The sequence below is a fragment of the Peromyscus californicus genome, unplaced genomic scaffold, assembly GCF_007827085.1.
Source record: "Peromyscus californicus insignis strain IS unplaced genomic scaffold, ASM782708v3 Scaffold_13__1_contigs__length_99412109, whole genome shotgun sequence".
In the NCBI taxonomy this organism is placed as follows: domain Eukaryota; kingdom Metazoa; phylum Chordata; class Mammalia; order Rodentia; family Cricetidae; genus Peromyscus; species Peromyscus californicus.
Window position 1 is genome coordinate 92,172,916 of NW_026294424.1, and position 23,742 is coordinate 92,196,657.

General features: G+C 44.1%; 1 protein-coding gene across 2 annotated transcripts in view; it reads left to right on the top strand.

The window, feature by feature from the left end:
• Window positions 1-23,742, top strand: part of Cds1 (CDP-diacylglycerol synthase 1) — a 67,772-nt gene that overhangs the window by 16,519 nt on the left and 27,511 nt on the right. For both annotated transcript variants that reach the window (XM_052735523.1, XM_052735522.1), the window contains exons 2-5: window positions 632-759; window positions 14,551-14,647; window positions 20,227-20,324; window positions 22,686-22,825. In XM_052735523.1, coding sequence (XP_052591483.1) covers window positions 632-759; window positions 14,551-14,647; window positions 20,227-20,324; window positions 22,686-22,825 — 463 coding nt within the window. The remainder of the gene's footprint in view (window positions 1-631; window positions 760-14,550; window positions 14,648-20,226; window positions 20,325-22,685; window positions 22,826-23,742) is intronic.

Here is a 23,742-nt window from a genome sequence, read left to right on the forward strand (position 1 = left end):
CCATTTGACCTGCTTTACTGGGAGCTCATAAAAATGATGGATGTTACAATCCGTATTGCTACACCCAAGCAAGAGAGCCTTCTTCCTGTTGATTCTGGGATGTTAGTTAAATGAAAGCAGACTGAACTGCTGATTAGAATCTATACAGAAATAGCCCTGTTCTCCCAGTTGAGAAGCAAACAGTAAATATTTGGTTCTGTCAGTAAGCATCTGACTTAAGAAGAAGTCATCTGAGCTGTTCTTATGACTTTTGTTTAAGGTAATCCTTTATTTTGGAATTTTACCAAAGATTATAAAGCTTCCTTAGCAAGAATCTATGGCAGTGCTTGGGCATTCAGTGTAGGTTGATAGTAGTGTCTTTGTCTTGGATTAGGTAACTAAGCCTTGGCACACCAAGCGATGAGAGAACACAGCAACAGGCACGTGCTGTCTAAAAGCATGCTTTGCCCCAGGAGTGCTAATACACACCTAAATCCCAACATTGGGAAGCCAAGGCAGGAAAGTCAGAGTTTGAGGACCACAGGGGCAACATAGTGAACTCCAGGCCAGCCCCGGGCCCGCTCCAAGGCCCCATCTCAAAATAAAACATATATACGAATACTTTGTAAACAGTTCTTCTTTTTAATTTTAGGAAACAGATATTGATGACAGGTATGGAGATCTCGATGCCAGAGGAGATTCTGATGTTCCTGAGATCCCACCGGCCTCAGACAGGACCCCCGAGATCCTCAAGAAAGCCCTGTCTGGACTATCTTCAAGGTATGATGGGTGAGGACAAGTCCCTCTTGCTGCCCAGCACAGGCACATGCTTCAAGGTTATCCTGGTTTGTGAGTTTGGGGCCCCCGGGAGAAGAAGGCCAATCTGCAGGCAATCTTTATTTCACTCTTCGACCGTGTGCAGTGAGAGAACCAAGTCTGACAGGCTGGCTGGTGAAGGTTACGGAAACTACCCAGGCTCCTAGACTTTGTGGTGTTGAGTCCCTCATAATGAAAATCACATATTGTGTGTTCTTCAAATGCCAGAAAAAAAGAAGTAATTGTTATCGTTTTCTTTGATGGCTGTTGTTGTTGTGTGTGTGTGTGGGGGGGGTGTATATATGTGTGTGCATATGGTACGTGTATATGTTCTTGTGAGAGTGTGTGTGTGTGTGTGCATGCATGCACAGGCCAGAGATCAGCATCAGGTGTCTTAATTGATCTGCTCTCCAGTTATTTTTTGAGATAGGATCTCTCACAGAGCCTGAGGCTCATTGATGGCTCCCTCCCACTTCTACTCCCACCCCCCTTCCCCGTGCCGCCCCCACTCTGCAGTGTGCCACTGGGCTTGGCTTTAACGTGGGTGCTGGGATCCAAATGAGACCCTTGTGCTCGCTCAGCAGGGGCTTGTTGCCTGAGCCATCTCCCAGCCTCCAGAATTTCTTTCTTTAACCGAGTCTAAAATTACTGCCTAAAACTCAACAACACTTTACCATTTTGTATTTGTGCTATTTTAAAGTGTTTATGACCGTGGGATTTCAGCGAATTCTATCTTCCCCTGCTCTATATGCCTCGGTAATTTAAATGATAAAATTTATGGACGTGAAGGAAATGTTAAGTTTCATCCAGGTTTCTGTGTGACGTGTTGCATACTGACAGCACTTTACCAACATCTTTTTACTACCCACACCTGAGAGGCACAGACACAAACATGCTCTGAAGCATGACACAAGTATGCTGTTATCTTATATGACATCCTCTGATTTCTTTCTGCTTGATGCTGTTCTTTGGAACTCAACAAGAAATGATGGGCGTTTCTCCTGACAAGTCACAGCCCACCATTCTAACAGCCCTGGTCTAGTCATGGAGTCAAGGCTGTCCGACTTTGCTTGTTTGCGTTAGGAGATAACCATTCTGAGGCTATGAAGGGAGACTCATATTCAACTCAATCTCTCCTACCTTACCCTCACGACATGGATCAGTCCTGTGAACCGTGTGTGTGTGTGTGTGTGTGTGTGTGTGTGTGTGTGTGTGTGTGTGTGTGTGTCTGTCTGTCTGTCTGTCTGTCTGTCTGCGTAATGAGTGCGCATGCTCACGTGTGTGCTCTCCTCACCATCAAGTAGGCAGTTATATAGCAATCACCCACTGGGTGTCTGCTTTGACACTGTCTGCCTGGAGACAGCAAAGGTGCCAATGGGCTGAGGCACAGAGCTGTTCCCACTTCAGACACGATCACAAATCGAGGCCTTCAGAACTCTAGACTAACCAGACACGGATTGGGTTCCCGTCAACCCTCTCATTAGGCTCAGTTCAGAGTAGCCCACAGGCCCTGAGGAAATGCTCACATTGCTGGTTTATTGTAAAGTGTCTTAATGGACTTCTGACAGAATAGTTGAAGAGGTACAGAGGGTGAGGTCTGCGTGTCCCACTGTTAGAGTCTGTCCCTGTGAGTTGTCGTCACCTCCCTCCTGGGATGCAGACAGTGCTCCTCCCTCCTGGGATGCGGACAGTGCTCCTCCCTCCTGGGATTTGGACAGTGCTCCTCCCTCCTGGGATTTGGACAGTGCTCCTCCCTCCTGGGATTTGGACAGTGCTCCTCCCTCCTGGGATGCGGACAGTGCTCCTCCCTCCTGGGATTTGGACAGTGCTCCTCCCTCCTGGGATTTGGACAGTGCTCCTCCCTCCTGGGATGCGGACAGTGCTCCTCCCTCCTGGCATGCGGACAGTGCTCCTCCCTCCTGGCATGCGGACAGTGCTCCTCCCTCCTGGCATGCGGACAGTGCTCCTCCCTCCTGGGATGTGGACAGTGCTCCTCCCTCCTGGGATGTGGACAGTGCTCCTCCCTCCTGGGATGTGGACAGTGCTCCTCCCTCCTGGGATGCGGACAGTGCTCCTCCCTCCTGGGATTTGGACAGTGCTCCTCCCTCCTGGGATTTGGACAGTGCTCCTCCCTCCTGGGATTTGGACAGTGCTCCTCCCTCCTGGGATGCGGACAGTGCTCCTCCCTCCTGGGATGCGGACAGTGCTCCTCCCTCCTGGCATGCGGACAGTGCTCCTCCCTCCTGGCATGCGGACAGTGCTCCTCCCTCCTGGGATATGATAGGGCTTTCCTCAAATGGGGGTCTACTGGTTCCCTTCCAGGCAAGATGGAGTAGAGTATTTCCTTACAGCCAGCTCTAAGACAGGAAGCTGAAGGAAAATTAGAGTATACTTTTAGTTTCTGTGACCTACCTAAGAGAAGAAAAGGTCTGGTTTCTCTGGCCTGCCTTTGAGAGACAAAAAGGACTGGTGAAAGGAGGCAGGCGAAAGCAGCAGGGGAGCTTTGCTCTTTGAAGTGTGCATTGGAGGCCTCCCCGGCCAGCATTCATCTAGTCTTTGAGAAAATAAAGACCTTGGGAGGTAAGCCTGGAATTGTGGTTGAAAATGGAAAAATCTGTCACAGTGCCATAACCATATTAGGATCAATTATTTCAAAGCAATGTTTTCCTGTTTGGTTTAGTTTTAATCTGAAGGAACAAAGATATGCTATCTTATTGAGAGCATGATTGTGAGTTTAATAGTCCTTGTTCCCAATCGTTTCTGTGACCTAGTTCACAGATATATCTTTGCTTTAAAAATCTCATCAGATCTGTGTCACACCGTGTGTGTGTGTGTGTGTGTGTGTGTGTGTGTGTGTGTGTGTGTGTGTTTGTGTGTGTGTGTGTGTGCATACGTATGTGTTTTATATAAATGCATACATGTGTGTGTGCGTTAGTTCAGTGGTTTGTAATAATGATGCTGAATTCCCATGTGTCTTTCTCAGTAATGACTTTTTAATCTAAAACAACAACAGAGATAATAGCAGCGGTTTATTGAGCATGCACTGTGTGCTAAGCACTGCCTTCAACACATACATACGTTCTCACAGCAGCCCTGCAACATGGTTATGCTTGTAACTGTTTTGTAAGTGAGGAACCTGAGGGGTAGAGGAATAATATGATCCCAGGCACAGTGATAGATAGCATGGTGAACCCATCCCTCGTTCTTACCTGTGCTGTGTAATGAGGGGATGGTTCTCAAAATCCGAAAGATAGATTGTGTAGCACCATTTAGGAGAGACCTTGTTCTGAAAACCAGAACGGTAGGTGGTCTACAGGTTTAATCTCGGGGGATTGCGCTGTAAAAAGTACATGGATGCTCCTGTATAACATACACTTTGAGGTCTTCTTCTGGTGTAATAAACCAAAATGAGAGCATGTTGTAGAGACCAGAGTTTGTAGATATGGAGGGTTAAAAATCCTCGCTGTGTGGAAGTTTCTGAGTCATGGGAGGAAGCCGTGACTTCCCAGCACATCTGTCTGCTGTAGAGCTGTGTATTCTTAGACCCTCTCCTCTGTGCATTGTGTGTGCTGCAGAAACGGGATCATACTCTGTACCTTGCTATTCTCTTTCCATGCTGTGATAGTTAGAAACAATGTCTCCTATCCTTAAATATCTCCTACCCATTGGGGGGCAATTAATTCGTTTCTGAATTTTCACAATGAAAAATATCTATATAGTAAACTTTTTTTTGTAGCTAGCTTTTTCCTAGAAATACATAATTTTGTTAAAGTGAATCCATAATTTTCTTAAAGAGTGGAACTGGTTGGCCTAGGTTCAGGTTCGTTTCTGACCCCTTACTCTGTGATGCCTCAAAAGATATATGCTTTTGAAACTGGGAGAGGCCTGAAAAGTTTCCTTCACTGCACTTGGCTCAGCCATTTCGACATCCAGATGTGCCCCAGGGGTGTGTCCATTAGCTAGGTGGGTGAGTGTGCTCTGAGGGGTGTGTCCATTAGCCAGGTAGGTGAGTGTGCTCCGAGGAGTGTGATCATTAGCCAGGTGGGTGAGTGTGCTCTGAGGGGTGTGATCATTAGCCAGGTGGGTGAGTGTGCTCCGAGGGGTGTGTCCATTAGCCAGGTGGGTGAGTGTGCTCTGAAGGGTCTGCTCATCAGCCAGGTAGTTTTAGCTCTCATTGAGTCTCTCTTGGGGACATGTGGCAGTGTTCTGTGTCAGCACAGTAGCTGCTGCTGACAGCTGTGGTGAGAACAGACCTGGACAGTACAGTAGGGAGGCTCTCATAACAGAATGATCTGGTCCAAGGTGTTGCTAATGCAGCAGAAACCCTGGAAAGATCCGGGGAAGCCTACTGGCACTCTTGAACTTTGTATTGCCATCGCCTTTCTCTGAGAACCCACACACTTCCTGTCCACCTCTGCTCCAGGCTGGTAGATGGACTTTCTCCAAACTCCTGCTCTCCATCAGATCCTGCCTGCTCTTCAGGCCCGCCTCTAGGTCTGTATCCTTGGTTTAAGTAAACTGCGTGACCACGCAAGTTCTTGATGACTCATGATGCTTGTGCCTCTAGGAAAATAATTAAAACATGTCATTAACTTTTGAAACGAAACCGACTTACTGGTTATATTAACAGCCTGACTGATTTGATCAGCATGTAACCACTTAAAAGGATTGCTTCTTTTTCCCTGGCTGTATTAGGGATTGAAGCAGGACCTCAGGTGTGCCAAGTGTGGTGCTCTGCCACTGACGTAGATGATTACTAAGAAAGCCAATATAGACCATCCACTCCATTTTAGCAGCAGTGATTTCCTGCCCTCCATATCGTGCTATGTGTTTTAACTGAGTATTTCAACTCTGAAAGGCAGTTTTTGTTTGCAGGAGGATGTGGTTTCAAGTGTTTCCCACAGTTCACATGTGGAAACTCAACTCCTAGTGCACCAGGGCTGAGAGGTGTAGCCTAATAAGAGCCCCCATGAGTAGATGAGTGCCATTGGCATGGGGTGGGGGTAGTTATCATAAAAGAAGTCTTGTTATAAAGGACTTTTCTTGGTGGCTTGCCATTGGTCTCTACTGTAGACTGAAGCAGCAGCATCCCCAAATGCCACACCCTGATCCTGGACTCCCAGTCTCTAGGACGTAAGAATCTCTGTTCCTCATAAATTACCCAACTTCAGGTGTTCTGTTACAGCAGCAGAAAGAGGACCAAAGACACAGTGCCACTCGATATATACAGTACGGATTAATAGGGGTTTATCTTCTAACTTGGTAGTTTTGGAAAATCTGGAGATGAAGTTAATTTTTTATCTTATTGGGAGAAGAATTAGCTATGCAATGAAACATGGCTGAGTAGAGACTTCTGGGTGAGACTGGGTGCTCCCGCTGTTTCTGGGGAAGGAGAGAGGAGGAGGAGAAAAACACTGAGTTTTACAGAGGAAGGGCTTTGGAAGTTCATGGAGACTGGGAGGTAGGATACCTGGGATGTATAAAGAAAAAGATGGATGAGGCAGAAGAGGAGGGCAGACTGCACACAGCCGTGCACATGGCTGGTGGGGGGGAAGCGGGAGACTCACTGCGTGATGCTGGTGAGTGAGCCCACGTGAATAGGCTGTGCAGTAAGAGTATGTCCAAACCAACAGATGTGCGTGTTGTGACATGGGAACAAAAGAAATGGCACTGTGACTTCTTCTCAGCTCCGGGAACCTGATGATTCTAATGTAGTTAAAGTGCCGGGGCCGGGGATTCCCAAAGCTGACTTGTAGAAATGATCAGTGGACTTGGGAGCTACAAACAGACGAGTCCGTCTGGGACATGGAAAAGAAAGCAACGGAGGGGAGAGTCAGCAGGGAAATGAGGTCTTTAGGGTGGGAAAAGAAGGAGTTTTGGAATGAAAACCTCAGTGAAGCCAATAAAAACAGTGGAAAGCATTACCAATGGACTCAGCCAAACAGAAGAAACAATGTCAGGGATAGAGGGCAAGGTCAAGGAAATGCCACACTCAAACACCAGTAAAAAAAGAAAATAAATACCACAATGTCCAAGACCTCTGGGTTACACACAGAGATCAGACCTAAGAATACATGTGATGGAAGAAGGAACCTAGATCAACCACAGGAGAGAAAAAATATTCAACAGAAAACCCCAAATCTGGAGGAATGGATACCCCTAAATAGACATGAAGAGAAAGGACCTCTTCATGACATTTTATAGTCCAAATATCAAAAATATTTTTTAAATATTAAAAATTGTAAAGGAAAAACAACTCAGTAAAGTTAAACATATAAAAATATTACATCTCACCAGCCACCTAAAAGCCAGGAAAGCATGAAAGAATATATTTCAAAACCCAAAAGTAAATAACTGCCAGCCAAGATTGCTGTTTCCAGCAGAGGCATCTTTACCTGATGGAGAGACAAGAACAGTTCAAGACAAAGGCAGTTCATGAGCCCTGAGCCAGCACTATAGAAGAGACTCGAAGAAACACTGTGCAGATGTGAAAAGAAGAACTGAACAAAGGAAATCCATTATGTCCAACACAGTACACCAGAAGACCCCCTTCTATAAAGAAAAGAAAAGAGCAAACAACCCAGCTAGCCAGAAAAATAGGCAGCAAAATTGTTAAGACTCACTAAATAAATAGAGTAGGTAGAGTTTTCCTGTCCCGACCACCTACTCCCAAATAACTGTTAGCTGCTTCCCAAATAATTGACTTGGAGACAATGTAAATTGTAAATGCTCAGCTAATAGCTCAGGCTTGTTACTAGCTAACCCTTACATTTAAGTTAATCCATATTTCTTACCTATGCTTTGCCACGTGGCTCATGGCTTGTTACCTCATTTTCTACACATCCTGCTTTCTCAGCGGCTGGCTGGCGTCTCTCAGACTCCACCCTTCTTCCCATCATTCTCCTAGTCTGGTTGTCTCGCCTATAATTCCAGCCTGGCTACTGGCCAGTCAGCTTTTTATTAAACCAATCCGAGTGACAAATCTTCACAGTGTACAAAAGGATTATTCCACAGCATTTCCCCCCTTTGTCTAATTAAAATGGAAGGTTTTAACTTTAACATAGTAAGATTATGTACAAAAAAAGCAGTACAAAATTACAGTTATAATATCCAGTCCATTTGTATTTGTATTTGACAAAATTAGAGAAAATACTTTATTATCTATCTTATCTTTTATATCAAATTTATCCTAATTCCATGAAAGACTCCAGAGGATCAAATGTTACCTAATTACAGGAACATCAGGCCACCTGGACAGTCACCCTAGGTTCTTCTGTAACATTGGGGCATCCACTTTGGCCTGCAGGCCTAGAGTATCTGACAGACATTTTTGAGAAGCAGGGAATTTTGAAGGACTGTCCTGCCTTGTCTTGGCAAAGTTTGGCAGTTGCCTTTCCTGCATCCTGCTGGTCCAGTTTGGACGATATATTGTCAGCAATTGAGGCAAGGGCAGTTTCTTTGCCCACATGGCTAGCTTTTGTTATAAAGGAAACAAACTCCATGCAGAGTTTCTTCAGGGCCCATTATCTTCTCTGAAGTAGATTGGTGCTGCCAGGAGCACACATGTCTCACTGTTATGAAAAACCTTAGGTTATTAAGAATATTAAATGCCATATTCTATAGGTCTTTGAAGTGTTTGAGACCATCTATATATCTGTGTATAACCTTGAAAACATACCTAGCATGACGATAAGTTTGACTGTTATAGATGACTATTAATCTGTATTTTTTATGTACATTATATTTTTAAATGAGCTGCAAAAACACAGTGCCTTAAACAAGCATAGAAATATACATCTAGTATAACAAAATAACTTTAAATTTGTATCAATAAGCCAAAATCCATACCAATGTGAAATATTTAAGATTAATAGTCATTTTTTAATTAAAGTAGATTCAATAATCTACCCTTTTATCCTATCATTTCTATATCCCCCCTTTTCTTTTTAGAACAAGATCCCCGAATCTAATCTCCTTTGTTTAGCTTTTTCCCTGACAGTCATAACAATTTGTAACCAATCCCCCTTAAATGATAATAAATGACCATAACCCATCTTTTGGGAATGTGGGCATAGTTCTCTAGACTACTTCCTGTTGTTTGTGGGCGCTGTTATCTTTGGGGGACCCTGAGAAAATTTAGGATTATAGTTAAGTCCTGACTGGAGTATTTCTGCGAGGCTGGATCATCTCAGTCAGCATCCTTGAAGCTGTTCTGGATGCAGAATTTTGAGGAGACTGTAACAGAGGCATTTTGAGATTCTGGATCACCTGGGCCATCTGTTTTCATTCTTGTCTGGTCCCCCTTGCTCTGAAAATACATAAACTTTTAGAAGTAACATAGAAATGTGCATTAATACTGTGCATTGTACACAAAGTCAGCCAAAGATAATTTTGTTATGTGTTTGAACAAATCATAGTGGAAAAAAAAAACTAGGAATCAATAGCAAAAGAATTTTATATAAACTGCACATATGACTGTACACCTGTAAATGACCAGTGACTCACTGAAAAAAAAAAAAAAAACAGAGAGGAAATTTAAAAATTCCTACAATCAAATGAAAGTAGAACTTCCTGGAACTTTTGGGATATAGCTGAGGAACTTATAAGAGGAAAGCTTATAATATAAGTGCTTACATTTAAAAATAAAGCTCTGTCTCTTTGAGATAGAGCTCAAACACAAAACCTTATTCTATACACATCACGGGCTTAGAAACACAGGAGCGAGCCAAACCCAAAGCAACACACAGGAAGAAGACGACCAAGGCAGAAGTTAACACAGCGGAGATTAAAGAGAGATGTAGAGTCAGAGCTGGAATTGGATCTTTATAAGAACTGGTAAATGTCGATAGACCCCTAGCCAAATTAACCATGAGAGAGGGAGGGAGGAAGGGAGGGAGGGAGGGAGGGAGAGAGAGAGAGAGAGAGAGAGAGAGAGAGAGAGAGAGAGAGAGAGAGAATAATAAAACCAGAGGTAAAAATGGGAGATTCATCAGATTCCAGTGGAATCAAGAGGGTGACCAGGGAACACTTTCAAAACTTGTGCTTCAGAAAAACCAGAAAATTCAAAGAAGTGGATACATTCTTAGACACAACAGACCAACAAGCTATTAGATGAAAATAGTCATTAAAAGTCTCCTAACAGCTGGGCAGCGGTGGCACACACCTTTAATCCCAGCACTGGGGAGGCAGAGCCAGATGGATCTCTGTGAGTTCGAGGCCAGCCTGGTCTACAGAGTGAGATCCAGGACAGGCACCAAAACTACACAGAAAAACCCCGTCTCGAAAAAATCCAAAAAAAAAAAAAAAGAAGTCTGCTAACATAGAAGAGCCCAGAAGTGAGTGCATTCACCACCGAATTCTACCAAACTTTTAAAGAACTAACTTCTAATATCCCTCTAACTGCTCCATGAAAGGAACTCGAACAAAATATTATATTGATATCCAAATGAGATAAGAACAAAGAAAATTGGGGGCCACGTTTTCTTGAGGACTGTAGACACAGAGATCCTCAATAGAACTTTCCACAGTGGGGCAAGAAAGATGGCTCAGTGGTTAAGCACTTTCCATGCAAGAGGGAAGAATAGCAGGATACAAGTGATCGGACAGGGAGATGGGAAAGAGAGGTTAGGATGCGGAGGGAGGTGGGTAAAATAACGACTAGATGTCTGGAAAAGCCACAAGGAGTCATACCATTAACTGTTTACTAGAAAACCCTGTTATACATGTAAATCCACGTATAAATCTACATATATAGTTATTTTCCTCATCTGGACTGATGACGCTTTCCTCCGAGAGACAAAGGCCAGCTAACAAACACCCCAATACCAGGCATGAGCATTCCTCCTTTGAAAGGTTGGCCAGGGCTGTCCAAGACACTCCCAGAGCATACAGCCTATTGCTGCTGGACTTGGCTGCCCCAGAGGTGAAGGTAAGTCTCTGTTCCTGAAGACACTGTGCAGAAACAGGGACTGAGAGGGCCCTGAGCTAGAACTGACCTGAATGCCCTCTTCCTGAGTATGCATCCTTCCAACCTTGTCCCTGAAGTGAGGTGTTCTTTCTCTTAAGCAAGACCATTATCTCTCACCATGCACAAAAATAAATCCACAAAATAAATACAACGTAACAATTTTTTTCAAGAGGCTAGAGTGATGACCAGTGGTTGAGAACACATACTGCTCTTTCAGAGGCCTTGGGTTTCTTTCTCAGCACCCACGTCAGACAGCTCACAACCACCTGTGATCCAGCTCTAGGGGATCCAGTCCCCCCTCCTGTACTCCATGGACACCTGCACTCATACCTGCACGTACCCTCACACAGACACACATAATAAAAATATAATAAAAATCTTTATAAAGAGAACTACCATGTGACCTAGCTTTACCACTCTGGGTGTGTGCTTGTGGACTCTTAAGTCAGCACAACGCAGAGATGTGTCCATATGATGCTCTTGCTCTCTGTCCACAGTAGCTGCGATGTCATCAACAGATAAACAGATCGGAAAATGTGGTGCACATACACTGAAAATTCTGTTTAGCTGCAAAGAATACAATTGTAATATTTGTGGGAAAATGGATGAAACCAGAGATTGTTGCATTATGTAAAATTAGCCAGACTCAGAAAATGTGGAAGCTAGCTTTAAATTTGTGTGTGCGAGAGTGGACCTGTGTGCACATGTGTCTCTGGATATGTGTGTACACACAGAGACCATGAAAGAGGAGGGGAAGGTGTGTGTGCGAGAGTGGGCCTGTGTGCGTGTGTGTCTCTGGATGTGTGTGTACGCATGGACCATGAAAGGGGGAGTAGTCGTGTGTGTGTGTGTGTGTGTGTGTGTGTGTGTGTGTGTGTGTGTGTCTGTGTCTGTGTGTCTGTGTGTGTGTGTCTGTGTGTGTACACACACAGACCGTGAAAGAGGAGGGGCAGGTGTGAGGGAGTGGGTGGAGGAACAAGAGGAGGAGGAGGGCACATGTGTGGGTGGGGAGGAAGGGGAGGGCACGGGGGACGGATTAAAAATTAAGTATAAAAATATGCATAAACAGCAGTGTATCACAGTGATACTCATTAATTTAGATGCCAACAAAACTTTTCTCTTTTTTAAAAGTGGCTAAATAGAGTGTGTTCCTTCAGGGCCCAGGCTGTGGTGACTGTAATTATAAGATGATGAGAAGAGAGTGAATGTTTTCCTAATATTTCTGGTTCTCAGCAGCTCAGACCAGACACGGATGACGTCTGAATGGTGGCAGCTCCCATCCAGGACTGGCTTCTGATACTTCTCTAGGGGAAGGCTACATATGATTCCGGGTTTCATGCAGACAGGACAGGATTATCTCTATTGGCTGGGTTAAGGCCCTTTGTTTACATCTGCCTGGCTTTATGACTTAGCCCAGTTCCCTAATCCACTCATTAATCTGCAGAGAGTAACGTCTTTAAAACTAAACAGAACCTTTCAGTTGCATTTTCTGACTGTACACTGACTTAGTTCAGGCCTGAAGTTCAAAGTCCGAGGAGAGAAATTGTGATTCTACATATTTTACTAAACAGTAGAGGGAACTATGGTAGGTAAACTCAGTTTGAGTACCTCAGGGAAACCTGGGAAGCTAGCAAAAGCTGTTGTTTTCATGCTGTTGACGTTTTGGATCCTTGAGTACAGAAGTGACACTAAAGGATTATTTGAAGAAGTGTCTTAAACTGTGCAGGATGGGGGATGAGGGTATGGCTTGTCTAGTGTGCAGTGCATGGGTCTTCTGCGTGTGAGCCTGGTGCCACACACACACACACCATGCACACAAATGTTACACTTAGGATTCATGGTTTTTTATGTGTATAAAAAAATAAAATCAGTCACATAATGTAGGAGAATGGTTGAATGCAAGCAATATAGCCAGCATTTTATAAGTAGCTGAAATCAGCTAACAATTCTGTTGTAAAAAGGGAAAGGACCTGTGCCTAGAATTAAATGCATGAACTAGACTAAATTGAATCAAAATCTTTTGCAATATAAATTAAATGTCATTATTGGAACTAATAAAAGTCATATGTGATGGTTAACTTTAATTGTCAGTTTGGTTAGATTTACAAACCCCCAGAGCATTAATTAGACACTTGGAGTGTGACTCTCATGTGGTTACGGGAGGCTTGACGGAGCAGGGAGCCCCACCCTGAGCATGGGCAGCATGGTCCTTGGGCTGGACTTTTGGACTGAGTGGAAAGGGGAAAGAAAGACACCTGCAAAGCACTGGCCTTCTGCTTTCTGCTTATCGCCTGTGACACGGCTGTTCAGGTCCCCATGCCTTCTCGTCATGCTGGGTCTCCCTCCACCCCCATTTGCTTTTTGTCAGGGATTTTGTTTGCCATGACAACTAATGAAAATCTTTTTTAAATTATTTTAAAACGTATTATGTATGTGCACATGTACACATGAGCCAAGCACTGTTGTGTGGAGGTCAGAGGTCAGAGTACAACTTTCTAGAGTCAGTTCCTGCTTTTCACCTTCACCAGGCCTGCACAGCAAGCTCCTTTACCTGCGGAACCATCTTGCTGGTCCTGCCTGAGAATCTTTTTTAACTTTATGTCTTATATTTTTATTAACCTGTTGGGTGGCTCAGCATCTCATCCAATATTTGCTGAGCAAATGCTCTATACAAGATGCATTTATATTCTGTTGCCATACCCTCAACAGACAGTGTAACAAAGGAGGAGTCAGTGTGCAGAGAATAATGTACACCTTACACAAATCATTCCTTCAGTTCAGTATTCAAATGTTCTTTGAATTCTTACAATACACATCCAGCACATGGAGCTGAGGACCTTGGGTTTTACGAAGATTGCTAGTGAAACTCATGGAGGATGTATTGACTCAGGGGACATAGGAGAAGAGGTTGGAATTCATGGGATCCTCCCACTTTGTGGGGCCTAAAGCCTATTCGGTAAAAATCACTACAATCTTAAAGAAAAACAGCGGAGAGTTTGGACCCGGAATGATCCATATACAGGTGCTTTCAGAATCTGTTTGTAGGCAGGGTCTTGTGCTGCACAGGCTGGCCTCAGACTCCTGGGTTCAAGTGGTCTTCTCATCATTACATCCCAAGTAGCTGGGACTACAGGTGTGTGACACTGAACCCAGTCTCAGGGATTCTAACATGACCTACAAATGACAGTCCATGGATTAGAATTATTCTTAGCTTTTTGTATAGCATCTACCAGCGTACCTCATGGCATGATCAAATAGTACAAGGACCCCTCCCTCCAAAGCATATTATTGTAGGGAATAGCATTCGAGGAGGGGGGTGCTCGTCCTTAAAGCAGAGGTATCAGGGAAATCAGTCCTCATTGTAGCAGGAGCTAGCCCTTTGTAGCTGCCGGGATGCTCTGCTCTAAGAAACAAACCCTGAGTTTCCGGGTGGGAGCTCTGCTGTCAGTGCCTCCCAAGGATCTTCCTTTCCAAGACTCACTTTAGGCTCCTCCTCTTCCTCCTCCTCCTCACAAAATCGCTATTGGGATGTCCCGTCCCCACATCTAGGCTGACCACGTAACTCCCCATCCTTGTGACTTATCCCCACTCATAGTTGACAACAATCACTTTCTTTCTTCAGTTAACACATTGTAAAATTTTAACTGTTGCTGTTATTATATAAAATGAAATAAGATATCCTTAAAGAACAGGAGAAATGCTCAACTCTGGGAGTTCAGTACTGAAACCACACATCCCAAAGCTCTAAATCACATTATTGAATACTGACTCTATAAACCTCTTTGTAGATGGAAGAACTGGTGGATCCGAGGGATCCTCACCCTCACCATGATCTCCCTCTTTTTCCTGATCATCTATATGGGGTCCTTCATGCTGATGCTTCTGGTAAGTGATTGACACCTGCCTAAGGGCTTGGTTTCTCAGTATTTACATACCATTGAAGTAATTTGAGCATATAATAATAGAAAGGTAACCCGAGACTTGGAACAGCAAATTCATTTCCTTTAAGCAACTTCTAGTTCATGAGATGATTCAGACTAATCATCTGCAAAATAGTCCCTCAGTGTGCTCGTTCAGCAGAGAGCAAGTATGCCTTAATACACAGACATCTGTGTGTCCAGTACCATGCAGAGGATTAGGTGTGGCAGAAATGCACATACCACTTCCACGTATTTATATCTGACTAGCTCCCTGACTTGAAGGAACTTAGTGTAACAGCAGAAGCACTCAGTCAGTCAGAGGACTAAATAGTGGTAAGTCTTGTGACAGGCCATGTTCTGAGCACAAGGGTAGAGAAGCATGTCATCCGGTCTAAAAGAGGGATAGCAAAGGGCTTGCAGAGAGATGATGCCCAAGCTTGAAGATCACACAGAAAAGCAAGGTGGAGTTCAAGGTGGATATGCCATGGTCAAAGCAGGGGCTACTGAGAGAAGGTGTCACCGCCTTCACAGGATCCGGGTTGACTTGTGAATGGCCGCTAGGGATGAGACTGGAGAGCTGAGTAGACGCCCTTCTGAGAAATTTAGGTGTTGTGTACGGGAAGCCGAACAAGGCGTGAGGGCAAGCAGACAAATTAAGCTCTTTTTTTTTTTTTTTTTTTTTTTTTTTTTTTTTTTGGTTTTTTTTTTTTTTTTCGAGACAGGGTTTCTCTGTGTAGCTTTGCGCCTTTCCTGGGACTCACTTGGTAGTCCAGGCTGGCCTCGAACTCACAGAGATCCGCCTGGCTCTGCCTCCCGAGTGCTGGGATTAAAGGCGTGCGCCACCAAATTAAGCTCTTACTTCATTCATTTCCTAAATGCCTTCAAGGTGACTGGTGTGCACCAGGAATTACCGTAGCACCGGGGTATGTTAATGGGGGTGCTGAGAAAAACATACCAAGCTTTGTTTTGATGGTGCTGGCTGTTTACACTGTAAAGAACTGATTAGCTGCTTCTAATGACCAACTGCAGTGTTTTAAATAAAGACTAGTTCTGTAAGAGCAGGAAAGGCGTTGGCAGACTCTCTGGAAGCCTTGCCCAACACGTGAGCTTCCATCTGAAGGTTGAATAGGAGTCAAGGAGGTGGTGAGAGGACTTGGGAGTGGAGGTGTTCCTCACAGAGTGTGTACTTCAGCTGTGGGAGCAAGGAGAAATCCATCCGTTCAATAGACTTACCTAAGTGTTTCCAGGGATCCAAGCACGGCTTAACAATGAATAGTGACCGCCATTCTTGGGGGTGCGCACAGTGTCCTTCATTATTAGTATGTGAGGATGAGCTGAGAAGGTTACAAGCTCTCTGGATAAAACTGCTCACCCACCCCACCCCCACCCCCTGCCCCAGCCAGTCACTACTGTGTCCACCGTGGCTCCTGCCCTCCGGGGACACACTTGTGTACCAGGTGGCTGTGACCACTGCTCCCACCGTGGCACCTGCCCTCCGGGGACACCCTTGTGTACCAGGTGGCTGTGACCACTGCTCCCACCGTGGCACCTGCCCTCCGGGGACACCCTTGTGTACCAGGTGGCTGTGACCACTGCTCCCACCGTGGCACCTGCCCTCCGGGGACACCCTTGTGTACCAGGCGGCTGTGACCACTGCTCCCACCGTGGCACCTGCCCTCTGGGGACACACTTGTGTACCAGGCGGCTGTGGCGGACTCTACCTTTTCTACTCCGTTGCTTTCTTCAGCTCAGCTCAGCTCATTCAGCCTCTTCCATGTATTCACCCTCCTGGTCTCCTGCCTACAGGAGAGCACGACGCATCTATCTACCCACCTTCCTGTCTTTTACTCCCGTGTCCTGCTGAGAATGGTGTGATTATCAGCAACCTGGTGTGGTTTCCTTTTATTAAAAGTACATTTGAAAGTAAAATTAGTCACAATAAAAAAATTTCTTCAGTCAGGAAGTCAGGGGATGGTGATCCTCCCAAGAAGGGCCAGACTGCTTTTCCATGATGAAGTTCAGAACTCTTAGAGATGGTCATCTCACTTTATGGCCCCCGCTGGCCTTGAACTTGCAATCCTGCAGCCGCCACAGTGCTGGGGTCCCAGGTGTGTGCACCATGCTCAGTTGGATCCTGATTTTTAAAAGAGAATCATAACCTGCCTAAAGTATTTAGGGTTTTTTTTTTTAACCTTTTCTGCTATATAATGGAACGTGAAGCATTGTCTTTCTTAAGTCGCTGTGCTATTTTTAAACAATCGGGTTATGCTCTATTTCTTTAATGAGAACATCTTTAATTTTGAACATATTTGAGCACAAATAAGTTCTGATTTAATAAATCAGATTATCTTCTTAAAATAGGTTCCTAAAATAAAAATAGGCATTTTTGTTTGTATAACCCATAGTCCTGTGTGACCCCCAGCTGTCCTGCATAAATCCGTCGTTCCAGGCTTTCCTTTCTACTCTGTGTTCCCTCCTCATCCTTAGCCCTTCTGTTATGGTTTAATGTCCCCTAAAAGGCTCCTACTTGAAGGTTTGGTTCCCACCTGGTGATCTAATCATTGAGAGTGAGTGATCACCAGGGGTCTGACCTAATCAGGGATCCCGGCTGATGGCCTTGTCCGGAGCTGTGGAAACTTTGAAAGGTGGGCTGGCTGGAGGAGGTAGGCAGAGCAGCTGTTGGCGCTGTATCTTGTCTCTTGTGTCTCATTCTGGGCCTGGCCTGCTGGAGTGAACGGCTCTGTTCCACCCCCCATCTCGATGTTCTACCTCACCACATATCCCCAAAAGTCTGAACTAAAACCTTTGAAATAAATTCTTGTATGCTGTTTTTGTCAGGCGACGCATTCCCAGTTTCCGTCATCACTGACTAGTTTCTCCATGTCCCCTGTGACACTCTGCTGGTTCAGTCCTGTCACCTAGCCTGAACTACCGCCTGCTTTTGCCACCTTGCTATTCATTAGTGCCCCCACCCCCGCCCCATTGTCCCAAATATTCATCTTCTCATGTCATTCCTCTGCTACCGTCCACCACTGTGTATCCTCACAGCTCTGAACTACTTATCCATACCCTCACGTGCCTCAGTCATCCGAAACATACCCCAACGTTCCTCAGTCATCCGAGACATACCCTAACATGCCTCAGTCATCCAAGACATACCCCAACGTGCCGCAGTCATCCGAGACATACCCTAAAGTGCCTCAGTCATGTGAGACATACCGACTGCCTATTTTTGTGCCTTGGTGCTGCCGCTGCCCATCTGTCCCCCACTACAGGTGTGTGTGGTTATTTCCACATGCCATTAGAGTCACATGCTTCTTCACAGACTGTCTGAGAGCAAATGCCCAGAAGCATTTCCAGGAGTCCTCATGGCTAGTGAAGTGGGATGCTAAAGAATTGGCTCTTGTTTTTAAGGCTCTTAAACACATTAATTGGACCAGTGAAGTTCTTTCATTGTTTATGTCTACCAGTATCAGTGGCATGATGTATCAATTTCTGTGTAATCTCCTAGTCCTTAATACTATAAATATATTTTAAAGAGTTTTGACTCTAGTGTTTTGAATTCCTTATTTTTGGTTTTCCCAGACATTCTGTATTCTCCTTGCAAGCTGTAATGATAAGCACACAGATAACGTAGCTGTTGAATAAAGCCCCTCCTTTCCTCCTCTCAGTAAATGGTGCAGTGCTGAGTGGGTGTGTTCTTAGAGATTGCATCACTAACTACACTTGATATTTTAAAAACTCTGTGTTCTGTAAACGGTGTGGTTTGCCATTTTGTCTTAACACTGAACTTTGTCCCCATGCTGTGATTATTGATGTGAAAATAACCTTTTATTTCATATTTACACAAAGGTTATTTGAAGAATGACCTTTAAATCTTCTTTGTTTTTGTAATACACTAATGACTTGTGCTACCAGTACTTCTTGTACTTTGGTATAATAAATACTTCTTTATTATGTGGCAAAAGAGAACATTTACTTTTTTAAAGTATATGATTGGACATGTAATAAATATGTGATGGTAGAATAGCTTAAAAATGTCCTGAAAGACAGATTTGAAAAGGCTAGTTTATAGAAATCTCTCTGTCTCTGTCTCTCTCCTCTCTCATGTGTGCATGTTTGTGTGTGCACTTTCCTGTGTGTGCATCCTGGAGGCAGAGGATTGCTGTCGAGTGTCGGTCTGTCTCTGCGCCGTCTCTTTTGAGACAGAGCCCTTTCACTGAGGTGGAGCTTGATGCTCCGTTAGCCTTCTGGCCGTGAGCCCTGGCATGTGCCTATTGTCTGCACCCCCCCCCACCCCCCCCCCCCCCCCCGTGCTGGGGTTTGAACTTCTTGCAAGTCAACTTAGGTCCTCATGCTTGAGCAGTGTGTCACTCTGTCCACTGACTCATTTCCCCAGACCGCAAGAAATGTTCAGAAATACAAACCTTCAAACACGAAGTCAGAAACCTTTTTCAGTGAAAGGCCAAATAGTAGTATTTTAGATTCTAAGCTGCAAATTGGTCTGTTATAATCTTTGATTTTTAAACTCTTTAAGCTTATAAAAGTCTTATTCTTGTACAAGATTGCACAGTCACAAGCCCTTGGCTGTGCTGTCGAGAGGAAGGAAAATAATTTGCAGTATTCACCAAGACTCTCCCTTTTGGTTCAGAGGTTTTCATCGTGCTGTTTGAGTCTTGGGATTGGCCAAGCTTGAGTAAGATGTTGAAGCTGCACCTAGATCCGTGGGTTTGTCACTGGGAAGGGCCATGAGCAGAGCATCACCTCATGAACACAAGGACACCTTGCAAACGAAACTCCACCAAGGTTGTTGTCTGGGCAAAGTGTGCACGTGTGCCAGACGGATGGTGACTGCTCACACTGACCAGAGCTGTTGCCGGCTGTAGGATAGTCTGCTCAGCTCTGAGAAGGAAGGTGGGAGATGATGTCATTATTCAGAGTCTCACTATTTGGCTGTGGCTGGCCTGGACCTCACTTATGTAGAGACCAGGAGAACCTTGAACTCAGAGATCTGCTGCCCTGCCTCTTGTGTGCCAAGATTAAAGGTCCATACCACCATCTTTCTAAGTGTGCTGGAACATGTGATTAAAGATACATATATACAAGCAGACTTCTCTAAGCCAGCTTTTTCCTATAGTAATCCAAGTGACAGAAATGACATGTCATACCTGTCATTGTAACACAGGAGGCTGAGAAAGTGAGCTGCAGTGTGAGACACCATCTCAAAAAAGAGTATCCATCTTGAGAAATTGTGAATACATGGAAATAAATAATAAAAATAAATGGATAAGGCCCACCCAACTGCCCAAGGAGATGCTGCTCCTGGCTCTCCTGGGAAGATCTCAGGCCTTCATCTAAATATCCCTTTGCTGCCCCATTAGGCATGGTTTCCCTTGGAAGAGTGAATGTTGCCTCTTTGCTGTTGCCATTTAGAGTCAGTAGGAGTTGGTAGATTAGAATTGTTGCTTTAAAGTAACACAGCACAAACGTAAACACTGGAACTTACTAAACACTGGAACTCACGCTACCTCGTCTTATTTGCAGGTTCTGGGCATCCAAGTGAAATGCTTCCACGAGATCATCACCATTGGGTACAGAGTCTACCATTCCTATGACCTTCCATGGTTTAGAACACTGAGTTGGTGAGTGACTGTGAACTGCTCTGGTTATGCAAATCTGATTCATTTCTAAATGTTTAAATTGCAGAATGATTTTGGAGAAAGAGAAGCACGCTGGAACTGTATTTGTAAAGAAAACAACCTTCGCTCCTCCACCAGCACAACCTTCTGCAAGCTTGCATTTCAGTCTTTGTAATGACATCTAATTAATGATTCATATATTTGCCATTTTATTTTCTTCCTGGCCATAATTTTATGAAAAGCTTTCTTATCTTTTTTTCCCCCAATTGACGAGAGAATGCAATATATTTGATATGTACATATATGTATAAAGTTTGCCTTATGTATTTTTTTAAACATTTCAGGCACTCATTGCTGTCAAGACCTTGAGTAGGAAACATGGCGCTACAAGTAGTCACTGTCTTCCTAAGACAGATGTATCTTACCTTTGGGGCCTAGAATAGTCTAAGTAGTTCCTAACCTGAGTGTGGTGGCTCGTGACTGTGACCCTGGTTCTGGGATCCAAACCACAGCAACTGGCTCAATTGCTGATTGTCTGAGGCAGGAGGACCGAGAAGTCAAGGCCCGCCTGGGAGGTTAAGGCCAGCCTGGGAGGTCAAGGCCAGCCTGTGAAGTCAAGGCCAGCCTGAGATAGGTGGTAAGATCCTAGAGATGGGAAAGTGGAGGGTTAGGGCTGATATTGATAAGGGGTATTTTTATCCTAGCACTTTTCTCCATTTCTCATAAAATATATGGGAAGCACACAAACATTAAATCAAAATAAGAAGAATCACTGCTCAATCGGGGTCTTTCTGGGCATTGAGAAGAACAGAGAAAGACATCAGAACTATGTGCAGGGCAGTGGCGGCAGGGAGGAGATGCTCAGCCACCTCTCCCTCCTTCCCCTCCTAACTTGCTTCATGAGGTGGGGCTGTGTCCTCAGTGTTAGTTATCAATCATGAGACCACAGAGCAGCCAGGAGTTAGTTTTCATTATAAACTTAACACTGTGTGTGTGCGTGCGCGCGCATCTGTCTGTCCATTATAAACTTAACACTGTGTGTGTGTGTACAAGGCATGTGTGCATCTGTCTGTCCATTATAAACTTAACACTGTGTATGTGTGTACAAGGCATGTGTGCATCTGTCTGTCCATTATAAACTTAACACTGTGTGTGTGCGTGTGTGCATCTGTCTGTCCATTATAAACTTAACACTGTGTGTGTGTGTGTGTGTGCGTGTGTGCATCTGTCTGTTCATTATAAACTTAACACTGTGTGTGTGTGTGTGCGTGTGTGCATCTGTCTGTCCATTATAAACTTAACACTGTGTGTGTGCGTGTATGCATCTGTCTGTTCATTATAAACTTAACACTGTGTGTGTGTGTGTGTGCGCGCGCGCATCTGTCTGTTCATTATAAACTTAACACTGTGTGTGTATGTGCGTGTGTGTGTGCATCTGTCTGTCCATTATAAACTTAACACTGTGTGTGTATGTGCGTGTGTGTGTGCATCTGTCTGTTCATTATAAACTTAACACTGTGTGTGTATGTGCGTGTGTGTGTGCATCTGTCTGTTCATTATAAACTTAACACTGTGTGTGTATGTGCGTGTGTGTGTGCATCTGTCTGTCCATTATAAACTTAACACTGTGTATGTGTGTACAAGGCATGTGTGCATCTGTCTGTCCATTATAAACTTAACACTGTGTGTGTGCGTGTGTGCATCTGTCTGTCCATTATAAACTTAACACTGTGTGTGTGTGTGTGTGTGCGTGTGTGCATCTGTCTGTTCATTATAAACTTAACACTGTGTGTGTGTGTGCGTGTGTGTGTGCATCTGTCTGTCCATTATAAACTTAACACTGTGTGTGTATGTGCGTGTGTGTGTGCATCTGTCTGTCCATTATAAACTTAACAGGGTGTGTGTGTGTGTGTGTGTGTGTGTGTGTGTGCATCTGTCTGTTCATTATAAACTTAACTGTGTGTGTGTGTGTGTGTGTGTGCATCTGTCTGTTCATTATAAACTTAACACTGTGTGTGTGTGTGTGCGTGTGTGTGTGCATCTGTCTGTCCATTATAAACTTAACACTGTGTGTGTGTGTGTGTGTGTGTGTGTGCTTCTGTTCTATTTTGACGTTGTCATCTCTGATACTGTATTTTGAGTTAAACACAGGGATTGTCTTTGGTGGATTGCTGGTTGCTGTTGGCTGATGGGTTTGAAATTAAATTTAAAATGAGAAAACAGCATTTTGGTGGAGCGTATTTTGGATTAATCACCTGAATTTGATTTTGATCTTAGTATTGCCGTCAAAATGCAGGGAATGATTCTGTCACATTTGAGGGGGAAAGCATTCCGACACAGCAAGCTAATGGGTTTACATTGCAGGTACTTTCTCCTGTGTGTGAACTACTTCTTCTATGGAGAGACGGTGGCGGATTACTTTGCTACGTTTGTTCAGAGGGAGGAGCAGCTGCAGTTCCTCATTCGCTACCACAGGTTTATATCCTTCGCCCTCTACCTGGCAGGTAACTTGAGGTCGCTCTGTAGGGACCTGCGCTTAATGTTTTCCATGTTTGCTTTTATTGAGGCTTTTTAAATGCATTTGTGTTTTTTCTGTTACATTTTATTCCAGGCTCTCTTTAAATTACTTCTCATGTATAAAACTATTTCTTCCATTGTGGTCTTAAGTAGTATTTATTCCCTAGTGGTAATTTAAAAAAAAATCATAATTATACCATTCCATGTTCCTGAAATTTTTCTTTTCAATTTATAATTTAAAAGCCTTTGAAACATAGAGTATTTATTAATCAAATGTAATTTACAGAGAAAATTTTGTGAATATATATTTATAATTGTCCCTAGGGAATAAGGTTTCTTCTAGAGCAGTGGTTCTCAGCCTTCCTAATGCTGCGACCCTTTAATACAGTTCCTCATGTTGTGGTGACCCCCAACCATAAAATTACATCATTGCTAATTCATAACTGCCATTTTGTTATTGTTCTGAATCCTAGTGTAAACATTTTTGGAGATAGAGGGTTCACAAAGGGGTTGTAGCCCACAGATTGAGAACCACCGTTCTAGATGAATCAGGTGGTCTGCTGGACAATGCATATTATGTGTGCAAGTTTGCTTCCAGAACGCCAGTGCCGTTTTTATTGCTGTAGATTAAAAGTCAGCTGCCTAAGGAAGAGTTCTAGTTTTGAGTAAGTTCCCTCTGTCCTTAACCTCTGACCCTGGGATGTCAGGACATGGAACACAGTGTGGAATGATGCTGGGGACTTTTAGAGAATGAAAGGCTTTTTCTAAAGGATTTCCCTCATTTTATATCTTCATCCAATCTGTTTTCTGATTTCTTCCCTTAATTTAAAAAGTTCTAGCCAAGTGTAGTAGCACACACCTTTAATCCCAGCACTCTGGGAGGTAGATCTCTGAGTTCAAGGCC